The sequence below is a fragment of the Oncorhynchus tshawytscha genome, linkage group LG01 (assembly GCF_018296145.1).
Source record: "Oncorhynchus tshawytscha isolate Ot180627B linkage group LG01, Otsh_v2.0, whole genome shotgun sequence".
NCBI classification, from domain to species: domain Eukaryota; kingdom Metazoa; phylum Chordata; class Actinopteri; order Salmoniformes; family Salmonidae; genus Oncorhynchus; species Oncorhynchus tshawytscha.
In genome coordinates, this window is record NC_056429.1 from 3,387,349 (window position 1) to 3,415,210 (window position 27,862).

General features: G+C 42.9%; 1 protein-coding gene across 2 annotated transcripts in view; it reads right to left on the reverse strand.

Moving 5' to 3' along the window:
* The window catches only part of LOC112238621 (E3 SUMO-protein ligase PIAS1), a 62,325-nt gene that overhangs the window by 10,836 nt on the left and 23,627 nt on the right, over window positions 1-27,862 (reverse strand). For both annotated transcript variants that reach the window (XM_042310862.1, XM_042310522.1), the window contains exons 4-9: window positions 25,898-25,945; window positions 23,258-23,348; window positions 7,366-7,500; window positions 6,539-6,644; window positions 5,431-5,504; window positions 5,085-5,245 (exon numbers count right to left, since the gene is read on the reverse strand). In XM_042310862.1, the coding sequence (XP_042166796.1) occupies window positions 5,085-5,245; window positions 5,431-5,504; window positions 6,539-6,644; window positions 7,366-7,500; window positions 23,258-23,348; window positions 25,898-25,945 (615 nt within the window). The remainder of the gene's footprint in view (window positions 1-5,084; window positions 5,246-5,430; window positions 5,505-6,538; window positions 6,645-7,365; window positions 7,501-23,257; window positions 23,349-25,897; window positions 25,946-27,862) is intronic.

Here is a 27,862-nt window from a genome sequence, read left to right on the forward strand (position 1 = left end):
GGAGAGAGAGAGAGGAGAGAGAGAAGGAGAGAGAGAGAGAGAGACGGAGAGAGACGGAGAGAGAGATGGAGAGAGAGAGAGAGAGAGACGGAGAGAGAGATGGAGAGAGAGAGGAGAGAGAGAGAGAAGGAGAGAAACGTAGAGAGACGGAGAGACGGAGAGACGGAGAGAGAGATGGAGAGAAACGTAGAGAGTGACAGAGAGAAAGTGAGAGAGACGGAGAGAGACGTAGAGAGAGACGTAGAGAGAGATGGCGAGAGACGGACAGAGACGGAGAGAGAAGGAGAGAAACGTAGAGAGACGGAGAGAGAGATGGAGAGAGAAGGAGAGAGAGACGGAGAGAGAGATGGAGAGAGACGGAGAGAGAGACGGAGAGAGAAGGAGAGAAACGTAGAGAGACGGAGAGAGAGATGGAGAGAAACGTAGAGAGTGACAGAGAGAAAGTGAGAGAGACGGAGAGAGACGTAGAGAGAGACGGAGAGAGAGATGGTGAGAGACGGACAGAGACGGAGAGAGAAGGAGAGAAACGTAGAGAGACGGAGAGAGAGATGGAGAGAAACGTAGAGAGTGACAGAGAGAAAGTGAGAGAGACGGAGAGAGACGTAGAGAGAGATGTAGAGAGAGATGGCGAGAGACGGACAGACGGAGAGAGAAGGAGAGAAACGGAGAGACGGAGAGAGAGATGGAGAGAAACGTAGAGAGTGACAGAGAGAAAGTGAGAGAGACGGAGAGAGACGTAGAGAGAGACGTAGAGAGAGATGGCGAGAGACGGACAGAGACGGAGAGAGAGATGGCGAGAGACGGAGAGAGACGTAGAGAGAGACGGAGAGAGAGATGGAGAGAGACGGAGAGAGACTAAGAGAGAGACGGAGAGAGACGGAGAGAAAGTGAGAGAGACGGAGAGAGACATAGAGAAAGTGAGAGAGACGGAGAGAGACATAGAGAAAGTGAGAGAGACGGAGAGAAAGTGAGAGAGAGCCGGACCGAGAGATAGTTCCACGAAAAGAGGGCCTTTTTGGGTCCCTTTGATATTTTTTTTGTAGAACTTGGGCACAAATGTTTAATTTTAAAAGCCTGTTATATTAAATGAAGTGCCCTTTAATATTGAACACACAAAGAACTCCATAAATATGCCCTTTTTTTGTATGAATAAAGTTAAATTGCCAAAAAATTATGTATTTTGACATGAATCTTGTGTAAATTCTTGGAAGATTGTAACCCAGCATTGTAAAGCTTTAGCGATTTGGTTGCTTTAAACCGTCATTTCTGAAGATGCTTATTAATTTTTTTTTATATGATTGATGAGTGATTCATTTACAGGTCAACCCCCTGTTACGTGAACTGAACTCAAACAACAATTTTTTTTATTGTGACACTATTCCTCTAAAAAATAATAATTCTAAAAAATAAACATTGACCACATAAAGCCTTGTTTAAAACATATATATATTTCACGGTCAAATCTGATTCCTAGCCATGTGACTTGTGTCTGAACGGTCAAATCTGATTCCTAGCCATGTACCTTGTGTCTGAACGGTCAAATCTGATTCCTAGCCATGTGACTTGTGTCTGAACGGTCAAATCTGATTCCTAGCCATGTGACTTGTGTCTGAACGGTCAAATCTGATTCCTAGCCATGTGCCTTGTGTCTGAACGGTCAAATCTGATTCCTAGCCATGTACCTTGTGTCTGAACGGTCAAATCTGATTCCTAGCCATGTGACTTGTGTCTGAACGGTCAAATCTGATTCCTAGCCATGTGACTTGTGTCTGAACGGTCAAATCTGATTCCTAGCCATGTGACTTGTGTCTGAACGGTCAAATCTGATTCCTAGCCATGTGACTTGTGTCTGAACGGTCAAATCTGATTCCTAGCCATGTGACTTGTGTCTGAACGGTCAAATCTGATTCCTAGCCATGTGACTTGTGTCTGAACGGTCAAATCTGATTCCTAGCCATGTGACTTGTGTCTGAACGGTCAAATCTGATTCCTAGCCATGTGACTTGTGTCTGAACGGTCAAATCTGATTCCTAGCCATGTGACTTGTGTCTGAACGGTCAAATCTGATTCCTAGCCATGTGACTTGTGTCTGAACGGTCAAATCTGATTCCTAGCCATGTGACTTGTGTCTGAACGGTCAAATCTGATTCCTAGCCATGTGACTTGTGTCTGAACGGTCAAATCTGATTCCTAGCCATGTGACTTGTGTCTGAACGGTCAAATCTGATTCCTAGCCATGTGACTTGTGTCTGAACGGTCAAATCTGATTCCTAGCCATGTGACTTGTGTCTGAACGGTCAAATCTGATTCCTAGCCATGTGACTTGTGTCTGAACGGTCAAATCTGATTCCTAGCCATGTGACTTGTGTCTGAACGGTCAAATCTGATTCCTAGCCATGTGACTTGTGTCTGAACGGTCAAATCTGATTCCTAGCCATGTACCTTGTGTCTGAACGGTCAAATCTGATTCCTAGCCATGTACCTTGTGTCTGAACGGTCAAATCTGATTCCTAGCCATGTACCTTGTGTCTGAACGGTCAAATCTGATTCCTAGCCATGTGACTTGTGTCTGAACGGTCAAATCTGATGTAAGTGGTTTTTAGACTGTTCTTTGGCCTATCTTGTTGTTTGCCAGCTGCTCTGTTGACAGTTTGACAAGAACATGTTCTAGCTAACTAGCTTGTTAATCGTTTACAGATAAATTATCGAACGTGGTCGAAAGCTAAACAGCTACCTAGCTAGATGACTTAAAACTAAAAAGTTAGCTAGCTAGATGACTGCTGTGGCTAGAAAACTAAACAGCTACCTAGCTAGTTGACTGCTGTGGCTAGAAAACTAAACAGCTACCTAGCTAGTTGACTGCTGTGGCTAGAAAACTAAACAGCTACCTAGCTAGTTGACTGCTGTGGCTAGAAAACTAAACAGCTACCTAGCTAGTTGACTGCTGTGGCTAGACAACTAAACAGCTACCTAGCTAGATGACTGCTGTGGCTATAAAACTAAACAGCTACCTAGCTAGTTGACTGCTGTGGCTAGAAAACTAAACAACTGGCTACCTAGCTAGGTGACTGCTGTGGCTAGAAAACTAAACAGCTACCTAGCTAGTTGACTGCTGTGGCTAGAAAACTAAACAGCTACCTAGCTAGTTGACTGCTGTGGCTAGAAAACTAAACAGCTACCTAGCTAGGTGACTGCTGTGGCTAGAAAACTAAACAGCTAGCTAGCTAGTTGACTGCTGTGGCTAGAAAACTAAACAGCTACCTAGCTAGTTGACTGCTGTGGCTAGAAAACTAAACAGCTACCTAGCTAGTTGACTGCTGTGGCTAGAAAACTAAACAGCTAGCTAGCTAGTTGACTGCTGTGGCTAGAAAACTAAACAGCTACCTAGCTAGTTGACTGCTGTGGCTAGAAAACTAAACAGCTACCTAGCTAGGTGACTGCTGTGGCTAGAAAACTAAACAGCTACCTAGCTAGTGACTGCTGTGGCTAGAAAACTAAACAGCTACCTAGCTAGTTGACTGCTGTGGCTAGAAAACTAAACAGCTACCTAGCTAGGTGACTGCTGTGGCTAGAAAACTAAACAGCTACCTAGCTAGTTGACTGCTGTGGCTAGAAAACTAAACAGCTACTAGCTAGTTGACTGGTGTGGCTAGAAAACTAAACAGCTACCTAGCTAGTTGACTGCTGTGGCTAGAAAACTAAACAGCTAGCTAGCTAGTTGACTGGTGTGGCTAGAAAACTAAACAGCTACCTAGCTAGTTGACTGCTGTGGCTAGAAAACTAAACAGCTACCTAGCTAGGTGACTGCTGTGGCTAGACAACTAAACAGCTACCTAGCTAGTTGACTGCTGTGGCTAGAAAACTAAACAGCTACCTAGCTAGTTGACTGCTGTGGCTAGAAAACTAAACAGCTAGCTAGCTAGTTGACTGGTGTGGCTAGAAAACTAAACAGCTACCTAGCTAGTTGACTGCTGTGGCTAGAAAACTAAACAGCTACCTAGCTAGTTGACTGCTGTGGCTAGAAAACTAAACAGCTACCTAGCTAGTTGACTGCTGTGGCTAGAAAACTAAACAGCTAGCTAGCTAGTTGACTGGTGTGGCTAGAAAACTAAACAGCTAGCTAGCTAGTTGACTGGTGTGGCTAGAAAACTAAACAGCTACCTAGCTAGTTGACTGCTGTGGCTAGAAAACTAAACAGCTACCTAGCTAGTTGACTGCTGTGGCTAGAAAACTAAACAGCTACCTAGCTAGTTGACTGCTGTGGCTAGAAAACTAAACAGCTACCTAGCTAGTTGACTGCTGTGGCTAGAAAACTAAACAGCTAGCTAGCTAGTTGACTGGTGTGGCTAGAAAACTAAACAGCTACCTAGCTAGTTGACTGCTGTGGCTAGAAAACTAAACAGCTAGCTAGCTAGTTGACTGGTGTGGCTAGAAAACTAAACAGCTACCTAGCTAGTTGACTGCTGTGGCTAGAAAACTAAACAGCTACCTAGCTAGGTGACTGCTGTGGCTAGACAACTAAACAGCTACCTAGCTAGTTGACTGGTGTGGCTAGAAAACTAAACAGCTACCTAGCTAGGTGACTGCTGTGGCTAGAAAACTAAACAGCTACCTAGCTAGTTGACTGCTGTGGCTAGAAAACTAAACAGCCAGCTAGCTAGTTGACTGGTGTGGCTAGAAAACTAAACAGCTACCTAGCTAGGTGACTGCTGTGGCTAGAAAACTAAACAGCTACCTAGCTAGTTGACTGCTGTGGCTAGAAAACTAAACAGCTAGCTAGCTAGTTGACTGCTGTGGCTAGAAAACTAAACAACTAGCTAGCTAGATGACTGCTGTGGCTAGAAAACTAAACAGCTAGCTAGCTAGATGACTGCTGTGGCTAGCTATCTAGATGAGTGCTGTGGCTAGAAAACTAAACAGCTAGCTAGCTAGTTGACTGCTGTGGCTACCTAGCTAGTTGACTGCTGTGGCTACCTAGCTAGTTGACTGCTGAGGCTAAAAAACTAATTAGCTAGCTAGCTAGCTAGCTAGATGAGTGCTGTGGCTAGCCAAAAAAAGTAAGGGGAGGCAGCAGCAGAACGAACCCGTCGATGATGAGGTGTTGGTAGGGGGCCTTCTGATCACAGACAGGACACACCCACGTGGGTTTCTTCTCATTCATCTGGATGTAAAGCGTAGCGTCGAAACACTGGAGGTGGGAACACGTCAACGCTCTGCACGGGATCATCAGACGCATCTTCCCCAGCTAGACAGGAAACAGGAAGATGAACATACATCAACACCATAAGGACTGATAATTACATTTTACGGCGATTTTGATGCGTTTCCTCTACTAATTAGCTATTTTACCCAGGTTGAATGCACTGATTTGACTGTAAATCTGATTAAGAACGTCTGCAAAATTACTAAAACGTAAATGAGTGTACGCACCGGACAGAGTAGAGAGACTCGTAGACTGGTGGTCGCAATCTCACTGTCAGGGTCTGCTGTTAACTTCTCTTTGACTGTGGAGAGAGAGAGAGACAACACAATCTCACTGTCAGGGTCTGCTGTTAACTTCTCTGACTGTGGAGAGAGACAACACAATCTCACCATCAGCTGTTAACTTCTCTCTGACTGTGGAGAGAGAGAGAGACAACACAATCTCTGCTGTTAACTTCTCTGACTGTGGAGAGAGAGAGACAACACAATCTCACTGTCAGGGTCTGCTGTTAACTTCTCTGACTGTGGAGAGAGACAACACAATCTCTCCATCAGCTGTTAACTTCTCTCTGACTGTGGAGAGAGAGAGAGACAACACAATCTCTGCTGTTAACTTCTCTTTGACTGTGGAGAGAGAGAGAGACAACACAATCTCTGCTGTTAACTTCTTTGACTGTGGAGAGAGAGAGAGACAACACAATCTCACTGTCAGGGTCTGCTGTTAACTTCTCTGACTGTGGAGAGAGAGAGACAACACAATCTCACTGTCAGGGTCTGCTGTTAACTTCTCTGACTGTGGAGAGAGACAACACAATCTCTGCTGTTAACTTCTCTGACTGTGGAGAGAGAGAGACAACACAATCTCTGCTGTTAACTTCTCTGACTGTGGAGAGAGAGAGAGACAACACAATCTCTGCTGTTAACTTCTCTGACTGTGGAGAGAGAGAGAGACAACACAATCTCTGCTGTTAACTTCTCTGACTGTGGAGAGAGAGAGACAACACAATCTCTGCTGTTAACTTCTCTGACTGTGGAGAGAGAGAGAGACAACACAATCTCTGCTGTTAACTTCTCTGACTGTGGAGAGAGAGAGACAACACAATCTCTGCTGTTAACTTCTCTGACTGTGGAGAGAGAGAGAGACAACACAGAGACAACACAGAGACAACACAGAAACATAATGAGCTGGATTGCACCAATAAAGATGACGTTCCCAATCCCCCTGCTTGGTGCCTTAAGAGTCAGCTCCTATGGTCCATTAGGGTCTTGGGTTCACAGTACCAACAGATCTGGGACGAGGCCTGGCAGCACAGTCTAATATCAGAGAGCCACTTACTGAGAGCTCTGGAGTGGTCTGGGTTGCGGATGCCTTTGGCTCGTAGTCTCTGTAGCAGGGTTGTGGATGTCTGCTGTCTCGCCAGGTAGACAGCCATGGAGAAACTCTGAGAGAGGAGGCAGGACAACAGGGAGGGAGGTTATCACAATGAACCACCATGACACAAAACAATGGAACAGAATAGAATAACATTCTCCATGCTCTGTGGGCTTCACAGCAGCAACCACACGGTATACAAACACTGGTCTATATCTTTATCCAACAGTCTTTGCTAACATCTATTTCAGTAGTTTGTCAGCCAGCCAGCCGGCCTTAGGGTTGCAAAATACTGGTCATGTTCCCAAATTTCCCAGGTTTCCAGAAATCCTGGTTGGTGGATTCTGGATTTCTTGCTTATTCCTATCTGATCCCGGGAATCTTCCAATCGGGATTCTAAATAACTCTGAGGTCCATGACATCACGATAGATTCCTTACCCTGCCTATCTCTGAGGTCCATGACATCACGATAGATTCCTTACCCTGCCTATCTCTGAGGTCCATGACACCACGATAGATTCCTTACCCTGCCTATCTCTGAGGTCCATGACATCACAATAGATTCCTTACCCTGCCTATCTCTGAGGTCCATGACATCACGATAGATTCCTTACCCTGCCTATCTCTGAAGTCCATGACATCACGATAGATTCCTTACCCTGCCTATCTCTGAGGTCCATGACATCACAATAGATTCCTTACCCTGCCTATCTCTGAGGTCCATGACATCACGATAGATTCCTTACCCTGCCTATCTCTGAGGTCCATGACATCACGATAGATTCCTTACCCTGCCTATCTCTGAGGTCCACGACACCACGATAGTGTTGGGTACTGTGGTGGACAGTCTGACCAGTGACGTGATGTTGATGGGGCGACTCGGCCGTTTGGGTTCCACTCCGTTTTTGGTTGGAGGAAGGTAGCTCTGAGGAAGAGGTGAGACAACAGGGTCAATGTCAAGTTGGGAAGAGCAGGACGCTAGGCTAACAAATCCAAAAATGGTGGGTTCAAGTCCCACAGGGATAACATACACTGAACACAAACACAACTGAGTTACAGTTCATATAAGGAAATCAGTCAATTGAGATAAATTCATTAGGCCCTAATCTATGGATTTCACATGACTGGGAATACAGATACCCATCTGAGGTAGGGGTGTGGATCAGAAAACCAGTCAGTATCTGGTGTGATCAGAAAACCAGTCCGTATCTGGTGTGACCATTTGCCTCATGCAGCGTGACACATCTCCTTCACATAGAGTTGATCAGGCTGTTGATTGTGGCCTGTGGAATGTTGTCCCACTCCACTTCAACGGCTGTGTGAAGTTGCTGGATATTGGCGGGAACTGAAACACGCTGTCCAACATGTCAATCCAGAGCATCCCAAACGTGCTCAATGGGTGACGGGTCTGGTGAGTAAGCAGGCCATGGAAGAACTGGGACATTTTCAGCTTCCAGGAATTGTGTACAGATCCTTGCGACATGGGGCCATGTATTATCACGCTGAAACATGAGGTGATGGAGACGGATGAATGGCACGACAATGAGCCTCAGGATCTCATCACGGTATCTCTGTGCATTCAGATTGCAAATCGATACAAATACAATTGTGTTCGTTGTCCGTAGCTTTATGCCTGTCCCATACCATAACCCCACCGCCACCATGGGACACTCTGTTCACAACGTTGACATCAGCAAACCGCTCGACCACACAACGCCTTACACGCTGTCTACCATCTGCCCGGTACAGAAACCGGGATTCATCTGTGAAGAGCACACTTCTCCAGCGTGCCAGTGGCCATCGAAGGTGAGCATTTGCCCACGGAAATCGGTTACGACGTCGAACTGCAATCAGGTCAAGACGACGGGCCCACAGATGAGCAGTTTCTGCAGAAATGATTTTGGTTGTGCAAACCCAGTTTCATCAGCTGTATGAATGACTGGTCTTAAGACGATGTGGAGATCCTGGGTTGGCCTGCGCTTGTGAGGCCCGGTTAAACATATTGCCAAATTCTCTAAAATGATGGAGGCGGCTCATGGTAGAGAAATTAAACAGACCACCATGTAGGACCAGGATAATGTTTTAGTATGAGGGCAAATACACACCATGTAGGACCAGGATAATGTTTTAGCACTAGACCACCATGTAGGACCAGGATAATGTTTTAGTATGAGGGCAAATACACACCATGTAGGACCAGGATAATGTTTTAGTACTAGAGCACCATGTAGGACCAGGATAATGTTTTAGTACTAGAGCACCATGTAGGACCAGGATAATGTTTTAGTACTAGACCACCATGTAGGACCAGGATAATGTTTTAGCACTAGACCACCATGTAGGACCAGGATAATGTTTTAGTATGAGGGCAAATACACACCATGTAGGACCAGGATCATGTTTTAGTATGAGGGCAAATACACACCATGAGGGACCAGGATAATGTTTTAGTACTAGAGCACCATGTAGGACCAGGATAATGTTTTAGTACTAGAGCAAAGATACACCATGTTGGACCAGGATAATGTTTTAGTACTAGACCACCATGTAGGACCAGGATAATGTTTTAGTACTAGAGCACCATGTAGGACCAGGATAATGTTTTAGTATGAGGGCAAATACACACCATGTAGGACCAGGATAATGTTTTAGTACTAGACCACCATGTAGGACCAGGATAATGTTTTAGCACTAGACCACCATGTAGGACCAGGATAATGTTTTAGTATGAGGGCAAATACACACCATGTAGGACCAGGATAATGTTTTAGTACTAGACCACCATGTAGGACCAGGATAATGTTTTAGTACTAGAGCAAAGATACACCATGTTGGACCAGGATAATGTTTTAGTACTAGAGCACCATGTAGGACCAGGATAATGTTTTAGTACTAGACCACCATGTAGGACCAGGATAATGTTTTAGCACTAGACCACCATGTAGGACCAGGATAATGTTTTAGTATGAGGGCAAATACACACCATGTAGGACAAGGATAATGTTTTAGTACTAGAGCACCATGTAGGACCAGGATAATGTTTTAGTACTAGAGCAAAGATACACCATGTTGGACCAGGATAATGTTTTAGTACTAGAGCACCATGTAGGACCAGGATAATGTTTTAGTACTAGACCACCATGTAGGACCAGGATAATGTTTTAGTACTAGAGCAAAGATACACCATGTTGGACCAGGATAATGTTTTAGTACTAGAGCACCATGTAGGACCAGGATAATGTTTTAGTACTAGACCACCATGTAGGACCAGGATAATGTTTTAGCACTAGACCACCATGTAGGACCAGGATAATGTTTTAGTACTAGACCACCATGTAGGACCAGGATAATGTTTTAGTACTAGAGCACCATGTAGGACCAGGATAATGTTTTAGTACTAGACCATCATGTAGGACCAGGATAATGTTTTAGTACTAGACCATCATGTAGGACCAGGATAATGTTTTAGTACTAGAGCACCATGTAGGACCAGGATGTTTTAGTACTAGACCATCATGTAGGACCAGGATAATGTTTTAGTACTAGAGCACCATGTAGGACCAGGATAATGTTTTAGTACTAGAGCACCATGTAGGACCAGGATAATGTTTTAGTACTAGATCACCATGTAGGACCAGGATAATGTTTTAGTACTAGAGCAAAGACAAACCATGTAGGACCAGGATAATGTTTTAGCACTCGACCACCATGTAGGACCAGGATAATGTTTTAGCACTAGAGCAAAGACCATGTAGCACCAGGATAATGTTTTAGTACTAGACCACCATGTAGGACCAGGATAATGTTTTAGTACTAGAGCAAAGATACACCATGTTGGACCAGGATAATGTTTTAGTACTAGAGCACCATGTAGGACCAGGATAATGTTTTAGTACTAGACCATCATGTAGGACCAGGATAATGTTTTAGTACTAGACCACCATGTAGGACCAGGATAATGTTTTAGTACTAGAGCACCATGTAGGACCAGGATAATGTTTTAGTACTAGACCACCATGTAGGACCAGGATGTTTTAGTACTAGACCACCATGTAGGACCAGGATAATGTTTTAGTACTAGAGCAAAGACACACCATGTAGGACCAGGATAATGTTTTAGTACTAGACCACCATGTAGGACCAGGATAATGTTTTAGTACTAGAGCAAAGATATACCATGTAGGACCAGGATAATGTTTTAGTACTAGACCACCATGTAGGACCAGGATAAGGTTTTAGTACCAGGGCAAAGACACACCATGTAGGACCAGGATAATGTTTTAGTGCTAGAGCAAAGACACACCATGTAGGACTAGGATAATGTTTTAGTACTAGAACACCATGTAGGACCAGGATAATGTTTTAGCACTAGACCACCATGTAGGACCAGGATAATGTTTTAGTACTAGACCACCATGTAGGACCAGGATAATGTTTTAGTACCAGGGCAAAGACACACCATGTAGGACCAGGATAATGTTTTAGTACTAGAGCAAAGACACACCATGTAGGACTAGGATAATGTTTTAGTACTAGAGCACCATGTAGGACCAGGATAATGTTTTAGTACTAGAGCAAAGATATACCATGTAGGACCAGGATAATGTTTTTGTATGAGGGCAAATACACACCATGTAGGACCAGGATAATGTTTTCGTATGAGGGCAAAGACACACCATGTAGGACCAGGATAATGTTTTAGCACTAGACCACCATGTAGGACCAGGATAATGTTTTAGTACTAGAGCAAAGACACACCATGTAGGACCAGGATAATGTTTTCATATGAGGGCAAATACACACCATGTAGGACCAGGATAATGTTTTAGCACTAGACCACCATGTAGGACCAGGATAATGTTTTAGTACTAGAGCAAAGACACACCATGTAGGACCAGGATAATGTTTTAGTATGAGGGCAAATACACACCATGTAGGACCAGGATCATGTTTTAGTATGAGGGCAAATACACACCATGTAGGACCAGGATAATGTTTTAGTACTAGAGCACCATGTAGGACCAGGATAATGTTTTAGTACTAGAGCAAAGATACACCATGTTGGACCAGGATAATGTTTTAGTACTAGACCACCATGTAGGACCAGGATAATGTTTTAGTACTAGACCACCATGTAGGACCAGGATAATGTTTTAGTATGAGGGCAAATACACACCATGTAGGACCAGGATAATGTTTTAGTACTAGACCACCATGTAGGACCAGGATAATGTTTTAGCACTAGACCACCATGTAGGACCAGGATAATGTTTTAGTATGAGGGCAAATACACACCATGTAGGACCAGGATAATGTTTTAGTACTAGACCACCATGTAGGACCAGGATAATGTTTTAGTACTAGAGCAAAGATACACCATGTTGGACCAGGATAATGTTTTAGTACTAGAGCACCATGTAGGACCAGGATAATGTTTTAGTACTAGACCACCATGTAGGACCAGGATAATGTTTTAGCACTAGACCACCATGTAGGACCAGGATAATGTTTTAGTATGAGGGCAAATACACACCATGTAGGACCAGGATAATGTTTTAGTACTAGAGCACCATGTAGGACCAGGATAATGTTTTAGTACTAGAGCAAAGATACACCATGTTGGACCAGGATAATGTTTTAGTACTAGAGCACCATGTAGGACCAGGATAATGTTTTAGTACTAGACCACCATGTAGGACCAGGATGTTTTAGCACTAGACCACCATGTAGGACCAGGATAATGTTTTAGTACTAGACCACCAAGTAGGACCAGGATAATGTTTTAGTACTAGAGCAAAGATACACCATGTTGGACCAGGATAATGTTTTAGTACTAGAGCACCATGTAGGACCAGGATAATGTTTTAGTACTAGACCACCATGTAGGACCAGGATAATGTTTTAGCACTAGACCACCATGTAGGACCAGGATAATGTTTTAGTACTAGACCACCATGTAGGACCAGGATAATGTTTTAGTACTAGAGCACCATGTAGGACCAGGATAATGTTTTAGTACTAGACCATCATGTAGGACCAGGATAATGTTTTAGTACTAGACCATCATGTAGGACCAGGATAATGTTTTAGTACTAGAGCACCATGTAGGACCAGGATGTTTTAGTACTAGACCATCATGTAGGACCAGGATAATGTTTTAGTACTAGAGCACCATGTAGGACCAGGATAATGTTTTAGTACTAGAGCACCATGTAGGACCAGGATAATGTTTTAGTACTAGACCACCATGTAGGACCAGGATAATGTTTTAGTACTAGAGCAAAGACAAACCATGTAGGACCAGGATAATGTTTTAGCACTCGACCACCATGTAGGACCAGGATAATGTTTTAGCACTAGAGCAAAGACCATGTAGCACCAGGATAATGTTTTAGTACTAGACCACCATGTAGGACCAGGATAATGTTTTAGTACTAGAGCAAAGATACACCATGTTGGACCAGGATAATGTTTTAGTACTAGAGCACCATGTAGGACCAGGATAATGTTTTAGTACTAGACCATCATGTAGGACCAGGATAATGTTTTAGTACTAGACCACCATGTAGGACCAGGATAATGTTTTAGTACTAGAGCACCATGTAGGACCAGGATAATGTTTTAGTACTAGACCACCATGTAGGACCAGGATGTTTTAGTACTAGACCACCATGTAGGACCAGGATAATGTTTTAGTACTAGAGCAAAGACACACCATGTAGGACCAGGATAATGTTTTAGTACTAGACCACCATGTAGGACCAGGATAATGTTTTAGCACTAGACCACCATGTAGGACCAGGATAATGTTTTAGTACTAGAGCAAAGATACACCATGTTGGACCAGGATAATGTTTTAGTACTAGAGCACCATGTAGGACCAGGATAATGTTTTAGTACTAGACCACCATGTAGGACCAGGATAATGTTTTAGCACAGACTAGACCACATGTAGGACCAGGATAATGTTTTAGTATGAGGGCAAATACACACCATGTAGGACAAGGATAATGTTTTAGTACTAGAGCACCATGTAGGACCAGGATAATGTTTTAGTACTAGAGCAAAGATACACCATGTTGGACCAGGATAATGTTTTAGTACTAGAGCACCATGTAGGACCAGGATAATGTTTTAGTACTAGAGCACCATGTAGGACCAGGATAATGTTTTAGTACTAGAGCAAAGATACACCATGTTGGACCAGGATAATGTTTTAGTACTAGAGCACCATGTAGGACCAGGATAATGTTTTAGTACTAGACCACCATGTAGGACCAGGATGTTTTAGCACTAGACCACCATGTAGGACCAGGATAATGTTTTAGTACTAGACCACCATGTAGGACCAGGATAATGTTTTAGTACTAGAGCACCATGTAGGACCAGGATAATGTTTTAGTACTAGACCATCATGTAGGACCAGGATAATGTTTTAGTACTAGACCATCATGTAGGACCAGGATAATGTTTTAGTACTAGAGCACCATGTAGGACCAGGATGTTTTAGTACTAGACCATCATGTAGGACCAGGATAATGTTTTAGTACTAGAGCACCATGTAGGACCAGGATAATGTTTTAGTACTAGAGCACCATGTAGGACCAGGATAATGTTTTAGTACTAGATCACCATGTAGGACCAGGATAATGTTTTAGTACTAGAGCAAAGACAAACCATGTAGGACCAGGATAATGTTTTAGCACTCGACCACCATGTAGGACCAGGATAATGTTTTAGCACTAGAGCAAAGACCATGTAGCACCAGGATAATGTTTTAGTACTAGACCACCATGTAGGACCAGGATAATGTTTTAGTACTAGAGCAAAGATACACCATGTTGGACCAGGATAATGTTTTAGTACTAGAGCACCATGTAGGACCAGGATAATGTTTTAGTACTAGACCATCATGTAGGACCAGGATAATGTTTTAGTACTAGACCACCATGTAGGACCAGGATAATGTTTTAGTACTAGAGCACCATGTAGGACCAGGATAATGTTTTAGTACTAGACCACCATGTAGGACCAGGATGTTTTAGTACTAGACCACCATGTAGGACCAGGATAATGTTTTAGTACTAGAGCAAAGACACACCATGTAGGACCAGGATAATGTTTTAGTACTAGACCACCATGTAGGACCAGGATAATGTTTTAGTACTAGAGCAAAGATATACCATGTAGGACCAGGATAATGTTTTAGTACTAGACCACCATGTAGGACCAGGATAAGGTTTTAGTACCAGGGCAAAGACACACCATGTAGGACCAGGATAATGTTTTAGTACTAGAGCAAAGACACACCATGTAGGACCAGGATAATGTTTTAGTACTAGAACACCATGTAGGACCAGGATAATGTTTTAGCACTAGACCACCATGTAGGACCAGGATAATGTTTTAGTACTAGACCACCATGTAGGACCAGGATAATGTTTTAGTACCAGGGCAAAGACACACCATGTAGGACCAGGATAATGTTTTAGTACTAGAGCAAAGACATACCATGTAGGACCAGGATAATGTTTTAGTACTAGACCTCCATGTAGGACCAGGATAATGTTTTAGTACTAGAGCAAAGATATACCATGTAGGACCAGGATAATGTTTTTGTATGAGGGCAAATACACACCATGTAGGACCAGGATAATGTTTTCGTATGAGGGCAAAGACACACCATGTAGGACCAGGATAATGTTTTAGCACTAGACCACCATGTAGGACCAGGATAATGTTTTAGTACTAGAGCAAAGACACACCATGTAGGACCAGGATAATGTTTTCATATGAGGGCAAATACACACCATGTAGGACCAGGATAATGTTTTAGCACTAGACCACCATGTAGGACCAGGATAATGTTTTAGTACTAGAGCAAAGACACACCATGTAGGACCAGGATAATGTTTTAGTATGAGGGCAAATACACACCATGTAGGACCAGGATCATGTTTTAGTATGAGGGCAAATACACACCATGTAGGACCAGGATAATGTTTTAGTACTAGAGCACCATGTAGGACCAGGATAATGTTTTAGTACTAGAGCAAAGATACACCATGTTGGACCAGGATAATGTTTTAGTACTAGACCACCATGTAGGACCAGGATAATGTTTTAGTACTAGACCACCATGTAGGACCAGGATAATGTTTTAGTATGAGGGCAAATACACACCATGTAGGACCAGGATAATGTTTTAGTACTAGACCACCATGTAGGACCAGGATAATGTTTTAGCACTAGACCACCATGTAGGACCAGGATAATGTTTTAGTATGAGGGCAAATACACACCATGTAGGACCAGGATAATGTTTTAGTACTAGACCACCATGTAGGACCAGGATAATGTTTTAGTACTAGAGCAAAGATACACCATGTTGGACCAGGATAATGTTTTAGTACTAGAGCACCATGTAGGACCAGGATAATGTTTTTGTTTAGTACTAGACCACCATGTAGGACCAGGATAATGTTTTAGCACTAGACCACCATGTAGGACCAGGATAATGTTTTAGTATGAGGGCAAATACACACCATGTAGGACCAGGATAATGTTTTAGTACTAGAGCACCATGTAGGACCAGGATAATGTTTTAGTACTAGAGCAAAGATACACCATGTTGGACCAGGATAATGTTTTAGTACTAGAGCACCATGTAGGACCAGGATAATGTTTTAGTACTAGACCACCATGTAGGACCAGGATGTTTTAGCACTAGACCACCATGTAGGACCAGGATAATGTTTTAGTACTAGACCACCAAGTAGGACCAGGATAATGTTTTAGTACTAGAGCAAAGATACACCATGTTGGACCAGGATAATGTTTTAGTACTAGAGCACCATGTAGGACCAGGATAATGTTTTAGTACTAGACCACCATGTAGGACCAGGATAATGTTTTAGCACTAGACCACCATGTAGGACCAGGATAATGTTTTAGTACTAGACCACCATGTAGGACCAGGATAATGTTTTAGTACTAGAGCACCATGTAGGACCAGGATAATGTTTTAGTACTAGACCATCATGTAGGACCAGGATAATGTTTTAGTACTAGACCATCATGTAGGACCAGGATAATGTTTTAGTACTAGAGCACCATGTAGGACCAGGATGTTTTAGTACTAGACCATCATGTAGGACCAGGATAATGTTTTAGTACTAGAGCACCATGTAGGACCAGGATAATGTTTTAGTACTAGAGCACCATGTAGGACCAGGATAATGTTTTAGTACTAGACCACCATGTAGGACCAGGATAATGTTTTAGTACTAGAGCAAAGACAAACCATGTAGGACCAGGATAATGTTTTAGCACTCGACCACCATGTAGGACCAGGATAATGTTTTAGCACTAGAGCAAAGACCATGTAGCACCAGGATAATGTTTTAGTACTAGACCACCATGTAGGACCAGGATAATGTTTTAGTACTAGAGCAAAGATACACCATGTTGGACCAGGATAATGTTTTAGTACTAGAGCACCATGTAGGACCAGGATAATGTTTTAGTACTAGACCATCATGTAGGACCAGGATAATGTTTTAGTACTAGACCACCATGTAGGACCAGGATAATGTTTTAGTACTAGAGCACCATGTAGGACCAGGATAATGTTTTAGTACTAGACCACCATGTAGGACCAGGATGTTTTAGTACTAGACCACCATGTAGGACCAGGATAATGTTTTAGTACTAGAGCAAAGACACACCATGTAGGACCAGGATAATGTTTTAGTACTAGACCACCATGTAGGACCAGGATAATGTTTTAGTACTAGAGCAAAGATATACCATGTAGGACCAGGATAATGTTTTAGTACTAGACCACCATGTAGGACCAGGATAAGGTTTTAGTACCAGGGCAAAGACACACCATGTAGGACCAGGATAATGTTTTAGTACTAGAGCAAAGACACACCATGTAGGACCAGGATAATGTTTTAGTACTAGAACACCATGTAGGACCAGGATAATGTTTTAGCACTAGACCACCATGTAGGACCAGGATAATGTTTTAGTACTAGACCACCATGTAGGACCAGGATAATGTTTTAGTACCAGGGCAAAGACACACCATGTAGGACCAGGATAATGTTTTAGTACTAGACCACCATGTAGGACCAGGATAATGTTTTAGTACTAGAGCAAAGACACACCATGTAGGACCAGGATAATGTTTTAGTACTAGAGCAAAGACATACCATGTAGGACCAGGATAATGTTTTAGTACTAGACCTCCATGTAGGACCAGGATAATGTTTTAGTACTAGAGCAAAGATATACCATGTAGGACCAGGATAATGTTTTTGTATGAGGGCAAATACACACCATGTAGGACCAGGATAATGTTTTCGTATGAGGGCAAATACACACCATGTAGGACCAGGATAATGTTTTAGCACTAGACCACCATGTAGGACCAGGATAATGTTTTAGTACTAGAGCAAAGACACACCATGTAGGACCAGGATAATGTTTTAGTACTAGAGCAAAGACATACCATGTAGGACCAGGATCATGTTTTAGTACTAGACCTCCATGTAGGACCAGGATAATGTTTTAGTACTAGAGCAAAGATATACCATGTAGGACCAGGATAATGTTTTAGTATGAGGGCAAATACACACCATGTAGGACCAGGATAATATTTCAGTATGAGGGCAAAGACACACCATGTAGGACCAGGATAATGTTTTAGCACTAGACCACCATGTAGGACCAGGATAATGTTTTAGTATGAGGGCAAATACACACCATGTAGGACCAGGATAATATTTCAGTATGAGGGCAAAGACACACCATGTAGGACCAGGATAATGTTTTAGCACTAGACCACCATGTAGGACCAGGATAATGTTTTAGTACTAGAGCAAAGACACACCATGTAGGACCAGGATAATGGTTTAGTATGAGGGCAAAGACAAACCATGTCGGATCCCAGCACTAGGACTGAGAAACACATGGTTTAATGAGTAAGGTATTGGTTATGAAATGTCACGTATTTATGTTATAAAATACATTTTACCAAGGCAAATATGATAATTCATGTTCTGAATCGTTCAATGAGGTGTTTCTCTAACATATTGTATGTATTGTGCCTTCGTGTGATGTATTGTTGTCTCTACCTTCTTGCCCTTTATGCTGTTGACTGTGCCCAATAATGTTTGTACCATGTTTTGTGCTGCTACCATGTTGTGTTGCTACCATGTTGTGTTGCTACCATGTTGTTGTCATGTTGTGTTGCTACCATGTTGTGTTGCTACCATGTTGTGTTGCTACCATGTTGTTCTGCTACCATGTTGTTCTGCTACCATGTTGTGTTGCTACCATGTTGTTGTCATGTTGTGTGGCTACCATGTTTTTGCTATGTTGTGTTGCTACCACATTGTTGTCATGTTGTGTTGCTACCATGTTGTGTTGCTACCATGTTGTTGTCATGTTGTGTTGCTACCATGTTGTGTTGCTACCATGTTGTTGTCATGTTGTGTTGCTACCATGTTGTGTTGCTACCATGGTGTTGTCATGTTGTGTTGCTACCATGTTGTTGTCATGTTGTGATGCTACCATGTTGTGTTGCTACCATGCTGTCGTCATGTTGTGTTGCTACCATGTTGTTGTCATGTTGTGTTGCTGTCATGCTGTTGTCATGTGTTGCTGCCGTCATGTTGTGTTGCTACCATGTTGTTGTCATGTTGTGTTGCTGTCATGCTGTTGTCATGTGTTGCTGCCGTCATGTTGTGTTGCTACCATGTTGTTGTCATGTTGTGTTGCTGCCATGTTGTTGTCATGTGTTGCTGTCGTCATGTTGTGTTGCTACCATGTTGTTGTCATGTTGTGTTGCTGTCATGCTGTTGTCATGTGTTGCTGCCATCATGTTGTGTTGCTACCATGTTGTTGTCATGTTGTGTTGCTGTCATGCTGTTGTCATGTGTTGCTGCCGTCATGTTGTGTTGCTACCATGTTGTTGTCATGTGTTGCTGTCGTCATGTTGTGTTGCTACCATGTTGTTGTCATGTTGTGTTGCTGTCATGCTGTTGTCATGTGTTGCTGCCATCATGTTGTGTTGCTACCATGTTGTTGTCATGTGTTGCTGTCGTCATGTTGTGTTGCTACCATGTTGTTGTCATGTGTTGCTGTCGTCATGTTGTGTTGCTACCATGTTGTTGTCATGTTGTGTTGCTGCCATGCTGTTGTCATGTGTTGCTGCCGTCATGTTGTGTTGCTACCATGTTGTTGTCATGTGTTGCTGTCGTCATGTTGTGTTGCTACCATGTTGTTGTCATGTTGTGTTGCTGCCATCATGTTGTGTTGCTGCCGTCATGTTGTGTTGCTACCATGTTGTGGTCATGTTGTGTTGCTGCCATCATGTTGTGTTGCTACCATGTTGTTGTCATGTTGTGTTGCTGCCATGCTGTTGTCATGTGTTGCTGCCGTCATGTTGTGTTGCTACCATGTTGTGGTCATGTTGTGTTGCTGCCATCATGTTGTGTTGCTACCATGCTGTTGTCATGTTGTGTTGCTGCCATGCTGTTGTCATGTGTTGCTGCCATCATGTTGCTGCCATCAACATAGACAGGGCTCTAACTCCTCTAGCTCCACAATGAGATAGGATGCAGGCCAGGCAGCAGGCTGTTAGCCAGTCTGCCAGCATAGTGGAGTCTGCCACTAGCACAGTCAGTGTAGTCAGCTCAGCTATCACCATTGAGAACGTGTCTGTGCCTCGACCTGGGTTGGGAAAAACTAAACATGGCGGTGTTCGCCTTAGCCATCTCACTAGGATAAAGACCACCTCCATTCCTGTCATTATTGAAAGAGATCATGATACCTCACATCTCAAAATAGGGCTACTTAATGTTAGATCCCTTACTTCAGAGGCAATTATAGTCAATGAACTAATCACTGATCATAATCTTGATGTGATTGGCCTGACTGAAACATGGCTTAAGCCTGATGAATTTACTGTGTTAAATGAGGCCTCACCTCCTGGTTACACTCGTGACCATATCCTCCGTGCATCCCGCAAAGGCGGAGGTGTTGCTAACATTTACGATAGCAAATTTCAATTTACAAAAAAAAAAAATGACGTTTTCGTCTTTTGAGCTTCTAGTCATGAAATCTATGCAGCCTACTCAATCACTTTTTATAGCTACTGTTTACAGGCCTCCTGGGCCATATACAGCGTTCCTCACTGAGTTCCCTGAATTCCTATCGGACCTTGTAGTCATAGCAGATAATATTCTAATCTTTGGTGACTTTAATATTCACATGGAAAAGTCCACAGACCCACTCCAAAAGGCTTTCATAGCCATCATCGACTCAGTGGGTTTTGTCCAACATGTCTCTGGACCTACTCACTGTCACAGTCATACTCTGGACCTAGTTTTGTCCCATGGAATAAATGTTGTGGATATTAATGTTTTTCCTCATAATCCTGGACTTTCGGACCACCATTTTATTACATTTGCAACATAATCTGCTCAGACCTCAACCAAGGAACATCAAAAGTCGCGCTATAAATTCACAGACAACACAAAGATTCCTTGATGTCCTTCCAGATTCCCTCTGTCTACCCAAGGACGCCAGAGGACAAAAATCAGTTAACCACTTAACTAAGGAACTCAATTTAACCTTGCGCAATACCCTATACCCTAGCAGTTGCACCCCTAAAAACTAAAAACATTTCTCATAAGAAACTAGCTCCCTGGTACACAGAAAATACCCGAGCTCTGAAGCAAGCTTCCAGAAAATTGGAACGGAAATGGCGCCACACCTAACTGGAAGTCTTCCGACTAGCTTGGAAAGACAGTACCGTGCAGTACCAAAGAGCCCTCACTGCTGCTCCACCAAACTGGAAGTCTTCTCTTCTGGAAACTTTCTCTCTAAAAATGATGCAGAAAAATTAACCCATGCTTTTGTCACTTCTAGGTTAGACTACTGCAATGCTCTACTTTTCGGCTACCCGGATAAAGCACTAAATAAACTTCAGTTGGTGCTAAATACGGCTGCTAGAATCCTGACTAGAACCAAAAAATGTGATCATATTACTCCAGTGCTAGCCTCTCTACACTGGCTTCCTGTCAAAGCAAGGGCTGATTTCAAGGTTTTACTGCTAACCTACAAAGCATTACATGGGCTTGCTCCTACCTATCTCTCTGATTTGGTCCTGCCGTACATACCTACACGTACGCTACGGTCACAAGACGCAGGCCTCCTAATTGTCCCTAGAATTTCTAAACAAACAGCTGGAGGCAGGGCTTTCTCCTATAGAGCTCCATTTTTATGGAACGGTCTGCCTACCCATGTCAGAGACGCAAACTCGGTCTCAACCTTTAAGTCTTTACTGAAGACTCATCTCTTCAGTGGGTCATATGATTGAGTGTAGTCTGGCCCAGGAGTGGGAAGGTGAACGGAAAGGCTCTGGAGCAACGAACCGCCCTTGCTGTTTCTGCCTGGCCGGTTCCCCTCTCTCCACTGGGATTCTCTGCCTCTAACCCTATTACAGGGGCTGAGTCATTGGCTTACTGGGGCTCTCTCATGCCGTCCCTGGAAGGGTTGCGTCACCTGAGTGGGTTGATTCACTGATGTGGTCATCCTGTCTGGGTTGGCGCCCCCCCTTGGGTTGTTCCATGGCGGAGATCTTTGTGGGCTATACTCAGCCTTGTCTCAGGATGGTAAGTTGGTGGTTGAAGATATCCCTCTAGTGTGTGGGGGCTGTGCTTTGGCAAAGTGGGTGGGGTTATATCCTTCCTGTTTGGCCCTGTCCGGGGGTGTCCTCGGATGGGGCCACAGTGTCTCCTGACCCCTCCTGTCTCAGCCTCCAGTATTTATGCTGCAGTAGTTGATGTGTCGGGGGGCTAGGGTCAGTTTGTTATATCTGGAGTACTTCTCCTGTCCTATTCGGTGTCCTGTGTGAATCTAAGTGTGCGTTCTCTAATTCTCTCCTTCTCTCTTTCTTTCTCTCTCTCGGAGGACCTGAGCCCTAGGACCATGCCCCAGGACTACCTGACATGATGACTCCTTGCTGTCCCCAGTCCACCTGGCCATGCTGCTGCTCCAGTTTCAACTGACCTGAGCCCTAGGACCATGCCCCAGGACTACCTGACATGATGACTCCTTGCTGTCCCCAGTCCACCTGACCGTGCTGCTGCTCCAGTTTCAACTGTTCTGCCTTATTATTATTGGACCATGCTGGTCATTTATGAACATTTGAACATCTTGGCCATGTTCTGTTATAATCTCCACCTGGCACAGCCAGAAGAGGACTGGCCACCCCACATAGCCTGGTTCCTCTCTAGGTTTCTTCCTAGGTTTTGGCCTTTCTAGGGAGTTTTTCCTAGCCACCATGCTTCTACACCTGCATTGCTTGCTGTTTGGGGTTTTAGGCTGGGTTTCTGTACAGCACTTTGAGATATCAGCTGATGTACGAAGGGCTATATAAATAAATTTGATTTGATTTGATGTTGTGTTGTCTTAGATCTCTCTTTATTTAGTGTTGTGTTGTCTCTGTATTTTTCCTTATTTAAAAAATTTAAAAACACAGGAATCCATTGATTTACTTGAGTAATTTTTTTTTTCCTAAAAGGGGTTAAATTCTTTGAACGGATGGTCAAAACATGGGTTTTTGATTGGCTAGAAAAGGTTAGTCGGCTGTCAGACCGACTCACCGGAAGGTTGCAGGGCTTGCTGTTGACTTTAACACACAGGTTGGACGGGAAATGATCTTCCTGTGCACAGCTCGTCTCTGACAAACAAAACCTGGGAGAAAGACCACGGATCAATAACAAATAACAGAGATTAATAAAAATCGATAGGAATACCACAGAGATGAATAACCAATTCAAAAATCACAGACAATAAACAGCTGACAGGCAGTCATATTTCTTTCTTTTTTTTTTTTAAAGAGAGAGTGATCCCCAAAAAGACCATAACAAAATATTTTGTCTTTGGGAGATGATATATATACACAAAAAAATATCTACACACAATACCCCATAACGACAGAGTGTAAACATGCTTTTTTTTTTGCTAATGAAATACAGAAATCTAATTTACATCTAACACCATACACCCCTCAGTCAATACTTTGTAGAAGCACCTTTGTCAGCGATTACAGCTGGGAGTCTTTCTGGGTGAGTCTCTAAGAGTGATTACAGCTGTGAGTCTTTCTGGGTCAGTCTCTAAGAGTGATTACAGCTGTGAGTCTTTCTGGGTCAGTCTCTAAGAGCGATTACAGCTGTGAGTCTTTCTGGGTAAGTCTCTAAGAGTGATTACAGCTGTGAGTCTTTCTGGGTAAGTCTCTAAGAGCGATTACAGCTGTGAGTCTTTCTGGGTAAGTCTCTAAGAGCGATTACAGCTGTGAGTCTTTCTGGGTGAGTCTCTAAGAGCTGTGAGTCTTTCTGGGTAAGTCTCTAAGAGCGATTACAGCTGTGAGTCTTTCTGGGTAAGTCTCTAAGAGCGATTACAGCTGTGAGTCTTTCTGGGTGAGTCTCTAAGAGCTGTGAGTCTTTCTGGGTAAGTCTTTCTAAGAGGAGTGATTACGATTACAGCTGTGAGTCTTTCTGGGTAAGTCTCTAGGAGTGATTACAGCTGTGAGTCTTTCTGGGTCAGTCTCTGAGCTGTGAGTCTTTCTGGGTAAGTCTCTAAGAGCGATTACAGCTGTGAGTCTTTCTGGGTGAGTCTCTAAGAGCTGTGAGTCTTTCTGGGTCAGTCTCTAAGAGCTGTGAGTCTTTCTGGGTAAGTCTCTAAGAGCGATTACAGCTGTGCGTCTTTCTGGGTAGGTCTCTAAGAGCGATTACAGCTGTGAGTCTTTCTGGGTAAGTCTCTAAGAGCGATTACAGCTGTGAGTCTTTCTGGGTAAGTCTCTAAGAGTGATTACAGCTGTGAGTCTTTCTGGGTAAGTCTCTAAGAGTGATTTCAGCTGTGAGTCTTTCTGGGTAAGTCTCTGAGAGCTGTGAGTCTTTCTGGGTAAGTCTCTAAGAGCTGTGAGTCTTTCTGGGTAAGTCTCTAAGAGCTGTGAGTCTTTCTGGGTAAGTCTCTAAGAGCTTTACACACCTGGATTGTGCAACATTTTGTCCATTATTCTTTAACAAAATCTTCAAGCTCTTTCAAATTGGTTGTTGATCATTGCAAGACAACCATTTTCAGGTCTTGGATTTTCAAGTAGATTTAAGTCAAAACTGTAACTTGGTTACTCAGGAATATTCTCTGTCTTCTTGGTTAGCAACTCCAGTGTAGATTTGGCCTTGTGTTTTAGGTTCTTGTCCTGCTGAAAGGTGAATTCATCTCCTAGAGTCAGGTGGAAAGCAGACTGAATCAGAGTTTCCTCTAGGATTTTGCCTGTGTTTAGCTTCAGTCCATTTAATTTTTATCCTGAAAAACTCCCCAGTCCTTAATTACAAGCATACCCTTGAGCATAACATGATGCAGCCACCACTATGCTTGAAAATATGGCAAGTGGTACTCAGTAATGTGTTGTATTGGACTTGCCCCAAACATAACACTTTGTATTCAGGACATTAAGTTAATTGCAGTATTACTTTAGTGCTTTTTTGGGATGGGATGTTATTGAAAAAAAAAAAAATCTCCCTTCTTTCACTCTGACATTTAGGTTAGTATTGTAGAGTAACTACAATGTTGTTGATCCATCCTCAGTGTTCTCCTGTCACAGCCATTAAACTCTGTAACTGTTTTAAAGTCACCATTGGCCTCATGGTGAAATCCCTGAGCGGTTTCCTTCCTCTCCGGCAACTGAGTTAGGAAGGACGCCTGTATCTTTGTAGTGACTGGGTGTATTGATACACCATCCAAACTGTAATTAATAACTTCACCATTCTCAAAGTTATATTCAAATGCCTGTAAGGTGCTCTTTGCAAGGCATTGGAAAACCTCCCTGGTCTGTGGTTGAATCGGTGTTTGTTCAACTGAGGGACCTTACAGATAATTGTATGTGTGGGGGTACAGAGAGGATGTGTTCATTTAAAATGCATGCAACTTATTATGTGACTTGTTAAGCACATGTTTACTCCCAAACTTATTTAGGCTTGATATAACAAAGGGGTTGAATACTTATAGGCTCAATATATTTTTAATCTTTTACATTTTTTTTAAATAATTTGTAAAAGTTTTTAAAAACATAATTCCACTTTGACATTATGGGTTATTGTGTGTAAAGCAGTGACCCCCCCCCAAAAAAATTTTTTTCTCAATTTAATCCATTTTAAAAATCAGTCTGTAAACCAATAAAATTTGGAAAAAGTCAAGGGGTGTGAATACTTGCTCTGTAAGAAGACAGGAGAGCCTTTTACCTTAACTGAACCTGCACCGCAAAGTCACACTTGGTCCCAGAGATGTCCCTGTAGAGACAGAGAGACGGTTTAGGTGAGAAGGCAGGTTGACAGTGTTTTGGAGAGCAAATGGCAGCGAGCAAAAAATAACCATAGAATTAAAACTAGCTGGGAAGGCATTGTTATCCCATTATCCAATGGGAAGGCATTGTTATCCCATTATCCAATGGGAAGGCATTGTTATCCCGTTATCCAATGGGAAGGCATTGTTATCCCGTTATCCAATGAGAAGGCATTGTTATCCAATGGGAAGGCATTGTTATCCCATTATCCAATGGGAAGGCATTGTTATCCCATTATCCAATGGGAAGGCATTGTTATCCCGTTATCCAATGGGAAGGCATTGTTATCCCGTTATCCAATGAGAAGGCATTGTTATCCCGTTATCCAATGGGAAGGCATTGTTATCCTGTTATCCAATGGGAAGGCATTGTTATCCCATTATCCAATGGGAAGGTATTGTTTTCCCATTATCCAATGGGAAGGCATTGTTATCCAATGGGAAGGCATTGTTATCCAATGGGAAGGCATTGTTATCCCATTATCCAATGGGAAGGCATTGTTATCCCATTATCCAATGGGAAGGCATTGTTATCCCGTTATCCAATGGGAAGGCATTGTTATCCCGTTATCCAATGAGAAGGCATTGTTATCCCGTTATCCAATGGGAAGGCATTGTTATCCCATTATCCAATGGGAAGGCATTGTTATCCAATGGGAAGGCATTGTTATCCAATGGGAAGGCATTGTTATCCAATGGGAAGGCATTGTTATCCAATGGGAAGGCATTGTTATCCAATGGGAAGGCATTGTTATCCCATTATCCAATGGGAAGGCATTGTTATCCAATGGGAAGGCATTGTTATCCAATGGGAAGGCATTGTTATCCAATGGGAAGGCATTGTTATCCCATTATCCAATGGGAAGGCATTGTTATCCCGTTATCCAATGGGAAGGCATTGTTATCCAATGGGAAGGCATTGTTATCCAATGGGAAGGCATTGTTATCCAATGGGAAGGCATTGTTATCCCATTATCCAATGGGAAGGCATTGTTATCCAATGGGAAGGCATTGTTATCCAATGGGAAGGCATTGTTATCCCATTATCCAATGGGAAGGCATTGTTATCCAATGGGAAGGCATTGTTATCCCATTATCCAATGGGAAGGCATTGTTATCCCATTATCCAATGGGAAGGCATTGTTATCCAATGGGAAGGCATTGTTATCCAATGGGAAGGCATTGTTATCCAATGGAAAGGCATTGTTATCCAATGGGAAGGCATTGTTATCCAATGGGAAGGCATTGTTATCCAATGGGAAGGCATTGTTATCCCATTATCCAATGGGAAGGCATTGTTATCCAATGGGAAGGCATTGTTATCCCATTATCCAATGGGAAGGCATTGTTATCCCATTATCCAATGGGAAGGCATTGTTATCCCATTATCCAATGGGAAGGCATTGTTATCCAATGGGAAGGCATTGTTATCCCATTATCCAATGGGAAGGCATTGTTATCCCATTATCCAATGGGAAGGCATTGTTATCCCGTTATCCAATGGGAAGGCATTGTTATCCCGTTATCCAATGAGAAGGCATTGTTATCCCGTTATCCAATGGGAAGGCATTGTTATCCCATTATCCAATGGGAAGGCATTGTTATCCAATGGGAAGGCATTGTTATCCAATGGGAAGGCATTGTTATCCAATGGGAAGGCATTGTTATCCAATGGGAAGGCATTGTTATCCAATGGGAAGGCATTGTTATCCAATGGGAAGGCATTGTTATCCAATGGGAAGGCATTGTTATCCCATTATCCAATGGGAAGGCATTGTTATCCAATGGGAAGGCATTGTTATCCAATGGGAAGGCATTGTTATCCAATGGGAAGGCATTGTTATCCAATGGGAAGGCATTGTTAT